Source organism: Mus caroli, chromosome 13 (assembly GCF_900094665.2).
Source record: "Mus caroli chromosome 13, CAROLI_EIJ_v1.1, whole genome shotgun sequence".
NCBI classification, from domain to species: Eukaryota; Metazoa; Chordata; class Mammalia; order Rodentia; family Muridae; genus Mus; species Mus caroli.
Window position 1 is genome coordinate 25,207,071 of NC_034582.1, and position 10,113 is coordinate 25,217,183.

The following is a 10,113-nucleotide window of genomic DNA, read 5'->3' on the forward strand; positions in this document are numbered from 1 at the left end:
CTCTCTCTCTCTCTCTCTCTCTCTCTCTCTCTCTCTCTCTTCATTCACCCTTTCCAAGATTTTCCATGATATCTAGACATGGGTGATGCTGCAGTATATTGTTACCTGAGTGGTTAAATGGAAAAATGGTGCAAGACCATAAGCAATAGAAATAAAGGTTGAGCAATTAAATCAGATACTATGCTCTGGTAGCTAACCAGACACACACTCACACACACACACACACACACACACTTCAGACAGCTAAAGAAACTGGAACTTTTAACGGGAAGTATTATTTAGGAGACAAATATGACTTATTAAGAAGACAGACTCCATATATAATTCTAGAAACTCTTACCTTGAAAGGACTGCTTGGCTCTCTGCACAAGTTCATCAATGGGATAGCTGGCCAGGTTGCCTCTGGCGTGTTTAGTTTTGCAGTAGGTACAAGCATTGAGACACCTGTTCAAACGGGAGCAATAAATAAGGCTCAAAACCTTAAGGACATGGCATACACAAGCGGGCAGGCAGAACAAACAGTGAGGTGACATTTTAGTAACATTTGCTTAATTTATATGAGATACAAAAATAATTATCTAAATGATTCATATTGACCTTCCATGAGGAACTGAGTTAGTAAGCCTTGTGACTTTTAACTAGGAGAGAATGATCATAGAAAGGCACAGATTATCCTAAAACACACAAAGGTACAAGGAGCAAACTTTTAAATACTTTATGATTAAACACTTACATTTTTTTAGGACTCAAGTTTATAAACTCCATGATTAATCAAATGAAATTCAAAAAAGCAGTTTTTTAAAAAAATTCATAAACCACCAAAAATTTCTTTGGCCATCAAATAACTAGTAAAATTCTAGTATTGCTTTTCTATATCTTTTTATTAAGAATATTGAACTATATTCATTGAGCCTTTAGCAAAGGATTTTAAAACAAGCGAATAGGCAACATTGGTTTCACAAAACTAGAAACCTTTAGAAAACTTCTGACTATTTTTATCCCTCGAGGAAAATATTAAGATGCGCCTGTAACTTACATGAGCCAGAGAAACAAGCAGGACAGTAAGATGGGTTGTAAGAAATGGAAAAACTGACTCATGTCCTAGTAGCCTTCATCCATGGTTCAGAGCTACTTTTTCCAAACTAGAATATTGATTCCTTTAGTTTCAAAGTACAGTTTAAATAAATATATTACAAAATAAAAGAAAGCATTTTTAATATAAAAGAAGACATGTAAGAACACTGGAGGAAATAGAAGAGGTGTATCCTCGTGCTTTAGTATCCACTGTAAGGAACAAGGCCTTCAAAAGACCACTGTCACACAAATGCTTTAAATTTTCAAACTGTAAAAGCAAAATTTGACAAATGAACCTTACCAACATGATTTTACTGATATCTAACTGTGAGATATATATGAATTACTGGCCTCAGTAGTCAAATCAACAATGTCCAATGTCTTACAGTTTTGGAGGTAACTCTAGGGAACAGTAATACATATATTTTGAAAAGTATTTTGCTATGTACCTGAGATTGATTATTAGCTACCAACACTGTCCTCCCAGCAATTTATATTTAATTTCAAACACCGAGGACCTTCTATATTTTTGGAAGAATGATGCTTGGCTGTGCTGTCCATAGATGACAGCCTTCTGTTTCCTCCTCACTAAAGAAAAAAAACTGTTAGATTTGGTATACAGGTTCTCCTTTGGCCTTATCTGTGTGGGGGGGTGGGTGCACAGCAGAGCATATTATCAACAAGGTCTACCAGATTTCAACTGTATGGTCTTCCCTTTGAGCAAGCTCCTGGAATAAATGTGAATCAAGCATCTGTGGGGTGGATTGCTAGAGCCTGGATTTAGCAGAAGTGAGGATCTGGGTTCCAGTACAAAAAACAAAACAAAACAAAACAAAAACAAAAACCCAAAACAACAGGAGTCATCCTAGCTGCGTACAAATGAAGACAGAAGTGCTCATCCCACTGGAGCTAAGACAATGCAGCGTGTAGTCAGCAGCACCTATTCTCCAACATAAATAAGGCCATTGGTTTAAAATCTCTGCGTCTCCCTCAGTCAGTCTGAGAGCATGGAGCCAGGCTTCCTGTCTGCACTGGCCTCTGCCTGTGTCTGCATGCCCACTGTCACTCATCTGTTCTGTGTCTCATCTTCTTGCTGTGTCACCTCATAATGACTTGTTCTGTTTCAAATTCTGGAACTCAATTCCCAGTACTATGCTGGGATCCCTGCAAGGCCAGTGTGATTGCTGACTCTTCCTCAAGTGTTCTCATGGACCTGGGATTCCCCTCTACTGGCATTCACTGAAGTCAGCACTGTTCTAGGCAAGCTGCCAGGGCAGGCTCTAATGCTCCTTCAGGGACCCTGCTCTGGTTATTGTCCCATCCAGATGAAGGGAAATGACAAGGTCTGGGACAATCTTGAGAGAAGCCCCTGGCACTTCTGACTAGGGTTGCTTCTTAAAAGATACCACACCAAAGGAAAGGGTGTGGAAAGAAAAATGGGCAGAAGGAAAGTGGAAGAAGTATTTAAACAAAACACATGAGGACTGATAAGGCTACATACTGTGTAGAAAAGCTTTTTATACTTGGTAAATTTTACATACGAGTCACTTGGTGTTTGTGCACTGTCATGTGACAAGTATCCCCAGCTCTGTGGAGCTCGCGAGTACTCTCTGTCCAACTCTGTGGAGCACGAGTACACCATGCCCAACTTTGTGGAGCATGAGTACACCATGTCCAACTCTGCGGAGCACGAGTATCTTATGTCCAACTCGGTGGAACACATGTATTGAGGACATGTTAATTTAAAAGCAGGTGTGGAAATCAAGCAACAGTTCTCTACTGTCGTATTCAATAACAGAAGTGAAGCCACTCCATGAAAAACCGCTTGTGAAAACGCACTAAAAAGGAAAAATGAGTGATAGTCTAAAACATTCCTAATAGAAAAGCCAGAAAATATAAATAATACATCAGGAATTCAAAATATTCTTCACTCAACTGCTCTTCCACACATTGTTGATATTTAATTCTAGATTTCCATCGAATAAGATAGATTAATCCTTATCTGTCAAAAAAAACAAACCTTGCTATTGTTAGTAAGTAACCTTAGACTCAACAACTCTAAAGTACATACTTCTGTAAACATGTCACAACACGACCAACTCAAGCAGTAAGTCTTATGTCTAACTTCTAAATAGGAGAGGTTTGTTAGAATACAGAAGAAAATCACAGTGCCAAAGCCCTAAGAAGGAGCTTCTTGATGTTTCAGTCACCAGGAACTGTGTTGACCAATCGCTTCAACACTTTAAAATAAGGGAATTCATAATAGACACTTTCAATTGTCCATAAGTAACTAAGTAACTGTCCAAGAGGAAGACAGAGCCAGTTTCTTTAACAGTCAAAATACAAAAGATCTTTCAGGGCTCCCCTCTGAAAGCCAAAACAAAACGAGGTGGCTGCTCAACTGCACAGATGCAGGAAACCCTCCACCTACCCTGGCTGTGGTGACACAAAAGAAAGCCCAGCGCACCTACACATCTTGTGAGCTGGCCATTGGCCAAGAAACACTAACCAACTCAGGAGCAGGGAGATTAGACTGAACTCAGCAGTCCGCCCCAAGGTCTGCGAGAGCACATTTAGGACAGCGCTCTTAAACTACAGAGACGAAAAGAAAAGAAAAGAAAAGAAAAGAAGAGAAGAGAAGAGAAGAGAAGAGAAGAGAAGAGAAGAGAAAAGAGAAAAGAGAAAAGAAAAGAGAAAAGAGAAGAGAAGAGAAGAGAAGAGAAGAGAAAAGAAAAGAAAAGAAAAGAGAAGAGAAGAGAAGAGAAGAGAAGAGAAAAGAAAAGAAGAAAGAAAGAAAGAAAGAAAGAAAGAAAGAAAGAAAGAAAGAAAGAAAGAAAGAAAGAAAGAAAGNAGAGAAAAGAAAAGAAGAAAGAAAGAAAGAAAGAAAGAAAGAAAGAAAGAAAGAAAGAAAGAAAGAAAGAAAGAAAGAAAGAAAGAAAGAAGAAATACCATGGTGGTTCACAAATCATGAGTTCCCAAAAGACTGGAACCCAGATATACTGATGCAATAGCTGACCACATGAAGCAAATAAAAACAAGCCCCCTTAGCATCGTCTTTTCCAAAACCTTAGATATTGTAAGTTCGAGAATAATTTAGAAACCATAGTTCTACTCTAAAACATAACTCGTGTAATCTGTTAGTAATGGAGAGGGGCAGCGTGAGAATCCTCATGTGACTGAGGTTCTTGTTTCTCCTGGATTCTTGGTTAAGATACATTTGAATATGCAAACCCAGTTGAGAATAAAACATGAACACTGAATGTAAATTACTGAAACAGTGTGGTGCAGCCCTTTTAAATACTTTAATCCTTACTTTTTGAAAAAAATCAGTTGCTACTGTATAAAAATGTTTCGAAGCTTCAAGTGTGACAAAATAATAAGCTCTTAGAGCTAAGTCTTGGAGAAGCTACACTGCCACCTGCCCATGTTCTTCTGCACCAAGGTATCATCATGCAATGGAAAAATAAATGCAATAAATAACTTCAACAGGATTCAGGTAGAGACAGACTTGGCTGTTAATTAGCACCTACTGCGTCTCCTCATTAGCATTTTAAAGTACTTCTCAAAAAAAAAAAAAAAAAAAGGACCAAGTGTTTGAACTACCAAACAAACACAGGAGATGCTACCATCAGATGAAGAACTCTTCAGGTAATAAAGAAATATCTGCTGCTGAGGCTGAAACCCCAAGCAAAAGAAAATCGAGCACCAGAAGCACAGCAGAAGTGAGGTTCCAGCATGATGAAGCCTTTGGCTTCCTGAGACCAGGATTCTGCGCCCTCATCACTGACTACCAATTCCCTCCAAACGCCAGAATTTCGCTTATAGCTCAGCATCGTCTTCCACTATGCCCTTTCTGGGCTTCTGTCTCCTGCGTGTTAAAAATTACACAATACAGACTGCTGCTCTAGCCCCCCTTATGCCATGCCTATGAGCTTCATTCTTTATTGCAAAAGGCTGCATTCATGGTTTTTCACTCCCATGGATTTCATCCCCACTCCCTTTACCTGAAAGAATTATTCTTATGGCCAGTATCCATCAATTCCCAGACCTTTAAAAGGATTTGGTAGAAATGGTAGCTAATAATAACAAAAGAAGAGGCTCATATGCTTGCCTGATACAAAATTAGGCATCTTATATAATAAGGATGCAAGCAGCATTACCTGGATATTTCATAAAGGAAACTAAAGCTCAAAAGGATTATAAATTGTGCCCAAAGGTATACAGAAGCCAAGTCACTCAATTTCTTCCTTCTTTTTTTCTTTATGTGATACTGGAGACCACACCCAGGAGCTTAAGCAAGTTGACCTTGTGCTATTATAACCCCATAGCACTAATTGAATTCTGCATTCCTCTAATAACACAAAAACTAACTCTGTGTGAGAATACAAACTGATTGCATGATTCTTTAAAAGCCTTACAGCTGTGCCTGGTGGGGCTCCTTGCTGAGTATGAGCCCTAATTGTAGGACAGTGGGGATTTAAGTTCAAATCCTCAACACTCCTGTAAAAAGCTAGATATAGCTACCCATGCAACTATAAACTACGCAGTGTTGCTGGATGGAGACAGGAAGACTGCTCAAGTGTATGGGCCACCAGCCTAGCTCCAGGTTCAATGAGGGACACCAACTCAAAGGAATAAGGAAGAGACACATAAAGTAAGGCACAATGCTCTGGCCTTTCCATATGCCCAGGCGTCTATACACACCACTGGCACACACCCACAAATAAACAAATGCAGCCGGCTTCATACGCAGGCGGCAATTCTTACTGTGTGCCACACCCTTTAACACAGTGCTTGTAGTCCACTAAAACACCAACAAATGCTTGGTGCTACTGGAGATCTCACAATGGACTGGACAAGCTACCAAACCATAACTTAGTATAGTTGGAGGCATGCTATGCAGGGAGGTCAGCAGGAAAACACACACGGGGAATGAGAAGACATCATGCCTAGCAACAACAACATTCTCTAAAGTTAAACTGCTTTGTACTGGCACTACTAGTTTTTATGTTATTTATTTTTGAGGTAGCATCATTTCCCCTTCCCTATCTTCCCTCTGAATACTTCCATACATCCTTCATTGTTATTTTGAAATTAATGGCCTCCTTTTCATTCATTTGTTCACACACACACACACACACACACACACCCCTAAAGGCATAAGCACAGTCTGAACAGTCTATATAATGTTTGTCTGTATGTTCGCAGGGCTGACCATTGCTTTGGATAACCAGGTTGGTATGTTCCTCCCTAGAGAAGACTATTTCTCCCTCTCTCAGCGTTTCCTAATTGCCTGCAGTTTCTTGTGTAGGTTTCAAGTCTCACTGGCTTTCCCCCAACCTCATCAGCATGTTTGCTGCTGTTGTCCGTTTCAGCTCTTGTTTATGTAGTTGTGTTGGTGAGACATGGATCTGGCTTCTGACATTCCTAGGAGACACAATCTCACCAGAAACTCCCTGTTCCTCTTGGCTCTCGAAAGCTTTCCACTCCTGTTTCTGCAGTGATAACTGAGCCTTAAAGGCGCAGGAGCTGTACTGTAGACTGAGCTCCACAGCTCTGTGTTTTGAACATTGTGGCTTTCTGGAAAAGTCTGTGTTGAAGAGAACTTTCTAGTGATGCTAGATGGGCACTAAATACACCAGTGGGGATACAGACCCACTGTTACAATTTTTTAAAAAACAAAGATAAATACTAAAATAAAAAGAATGCCAAAATTGCATATGCATATAATTACAAGAAGCTCATATTTTACTTACATCTAGTTCTCCGGAGACCAGAAAGAACCACTGAAGTTTCTGGAACCTATTTGCATACATAATTCTTTACTATATCCCCAAATTTCCCTTATGAGTCTAAAAAAACTCATTTAAAATGTACAAAAACAAAAATGGCAAGAAAACATCTTTGTTCAATTGAGTATTGCCCTGGTTAGTGAATATATCAGCTGATGGTGTGTAGAATGAAAATCACACATAGGTGGTGGCAATAATCCCAGGTCAATTTCTCATGTTTTCTATTTATATCTCACAGCTCACTTCTGGGAAGTGGTCTTATGTCCCCAGCACCAGAAACTGTTTTACAGAGGTGTATATTAAACAGCAAGGTAAAAGATAAGCAAGAAGCAAGTCCATCTACCATGATATATGTATGAATGTACTGAACATTCCTAGAGAGATACTACTTTATGCTGAAGAATAGAGCATTTTTCTTCTAGAGATTTGTAACAAGCTTGTGAACAGGACCATTTGAGACAGTCCATGCATCAAGACACAAAAAGATTACAGAGCAGGATTACTACAAAGGCCTTGTAGAAGGGGCCGTGTAGAAAACTGCTTACACTTCTGAATTTGTGCAAAAATCAAACAAAAAAATAGAAATAAAAAACTTCAAGCATAATACTCATCAAGGTCATTCTCTAATTTTACAGCTAAAAAAAAAATACAACACAATTTTGCTAATAGAACCCAAGAAGAAAACACAGATTGGAAATACAGCTTTCTTCCTGGCTAAAGACAGCATTACCATATGCACAGGTCCCATCAGAATCAGTAAACCTGCAGAAGGATTTAGAAGTGTAGACCAGAGGGAGCAGGGAGGAAGTGTGGTACTGCCAATGCTCTGGGGAAAGAGAATCCCTTTGAGTTGAGTTGTTTTATTTTAAATGGTTATTTGTATCATACTTTGAAAACTGGTCTCAAATGTTTCTAAAATTCATTTATTTAAACACAATCTTCTTGAATCACACCATATAAATGCATTGTCTTCATAAGCAGAACATGAAGAGTGAGACCTCCACAGCATCTCAGTCCTGTTGTTACCACCTTCAGAAACCAGCGGAATTGCTATGTCAGAGCCAAAGACCAACAGATGCCATGTTTTCTCTTCTTACTGACTCATTTTTATTTATTTGTAGAAATAAAAAGGGAGACATACCACTATTATCAACTCACTTTTTTATGGAAAAATGATTTACAATATTCTCTCTCTCTCTCTGTGTGTGTGTGTGTGTGTGTGTGTGTGTGAATGTACATCACTATGTGTGTGAGTGTTCCTGGAGGCCAGAAGAAACATTAAGATCCCCTGGAGCTAGAGTTACACATGGCTGTGAGCCACCCAACCTGATGCTGGGAACCAACCATGGTCCTCCATAAGGGAACCAAACTAACTGCCGAGTCATCTCTCTAGTCTACTGTCAACTTATTTCTCTTGGTGGTATTTGTTATTGTTATAAATGAAAAAACAATTCATACTGAAGATAATGCATCAGGAGCTAAAGAGATGGCACCATAATTTAGAGCACTTTCTTGCAAAGACCTAGGTCTGGTTCCCAACATCCACATGGCAGCTCACAATCATCCCTGACCCCAGTCCCATCAGATGCACGTGCTCAACTCAAAGGGGACCATGCACATAAACAGTGAACAGGCAAACACTCATATGCACAAAATAAAATCAATAAACATAAACAAATTCTTAATGCAAATAACTTATCAAAGGACTTGCTGATGCACAGCAGTACTGGCAGGCCTACAGATCTTGGCCTCATTCAGAAATCAAAACTGTCTCTGCCAGTGCACTCTCATGATTTATAGTCATATGGGGCTAAACATAGGGCGAATCTTATACTTACCTTCTTTATTTTAGTCTTTGGGACCTTAAAATCATTTTCCCTGATCCCCGCTAATGGGATTCTACGTGCTGCTGAGGTGATCTTTTTATGTTAAAGTCTATGACCAACGTTGAGAGCCGAAACCTTATATTGCATAAACACAAACACTATGGTGTAAAGAGAAACTAGCCAGACAGACCTAAAATAATGAACAACTGTAATATTATGGAGAAACTTTGCATATGAAGAAATTAGGATAAATTTTTGTTGACCATATAAAAGAATGGAGGATTTTTTTTTTTTTTTTTTCCTTAGACAGGGTTTCTCTATAGCCCTGGCTGTCCTGGAACTCATTTTGTAGACCAGGCTGGCCTCAGAAACCCGCCTGCCTCTGCCTCCCAAGTGCTGGGATTAAAGGCAGGATTTTTGTTTTTTGTTTTGTTTTGAGGATCTCTGTTGACTGAAGAAAAGAGAACACAAAATTCTACAAGTGGTAGAGATGGGAAGTAACACAGTGGCTATAGAAAATAACTTGACAGTTCCTTAAAAAGGCAGAGAAGAAATATGATATGATCCAGGAACACCATAGAAACAAAAGAAATACACACAAACACTTACATACAGACTTGTTCAAGAATGTTTATAGTAAATATTGCTCTCATAGCAAAATTGCCAAAGAAACACAAATATTGATCAGAATTAGAATATACAAAGTAAATCTGGTAGGTACATAGAATTGTATCTGGCCTTGAAAAATGAAATCTGTCACATGCTATCCCTAGGGAGAAGCATAAATGTACAACACTAAGTGTAAAAAGCAAATCACAAAAGGAAAAAGGAAGTGACCCCAACTGAAAAGTAAGTAGTGTAGCCAAAATCAGACGCAGAAAGTGGGTGCGTGCCAGGGATGAAGACAAGAGGGAGCAGGGATGCTGCTGTTTAATGAACAGAATCTAAGCTTGGGGAAATAGAAAGACTCTGGAGTCAAATGGTGGGGAGGGCCTCTCAATAAACAGTAAGACTGGGGTAAGTGCTCCCAAACTGTACAACCAAGAGAAGTAAAATGTTTCATTTTAAGGTAGGCGCACACACACTCACACACACACACACACACACACACACACACACACACACTTTGAAATAAGGAGAAAAGGTCTCCCTCTCTAATCCAGGATAGCCACTTGCTAATTTAGTCCAGGTTAGACTCAAACTCACTATCATCCTTCCACCTTCACTTTCTGAGCACTGGAGTTGTAAATATGAGTCACCATGTGTGGTCTGAAACACATAGATAATAAAGAGACTGGGAAGAAAGCTTAGTTGATAAAACCCTTGTCTAGTCAACTGAAGTCCCAGGCTAGTTAGAGACATCTCTCAAAAAAATCATATGTGTGGTTGATCTCTGAGCAAGAGAGGGGGGAGGGGAGGGG

General features: G+C 39.3%; 1 protein-coding gene across 2 annotated transcripts in view; it reads right to left on the minus strand.

Moving 5' to 3' along the window:
• Cdkal1 (CDK5 regulatory subunit associated protein 1 like 1) overlaps positions 1-10,113 on the minus strand; it is a 661,435-nt gene that overhangs the window by 437,680 nt on the left and 213,642 nt on the right. For both annotated transcript variants that reach the window (XR_002379517.1, XM_021180436.1), the window contains exon 9: positions 341-444. Coding sequence is in view for 1 of the 2 variants with exons in the window: in XM_021180436.1 (XP_021036095.1) it covers positions 341-444 (104 nt within the window). In the remaining variant the exon portion in view is untranslated. The remainder of the gene's footprint in view (positions 1-340; positions 445-10,113) is intronic.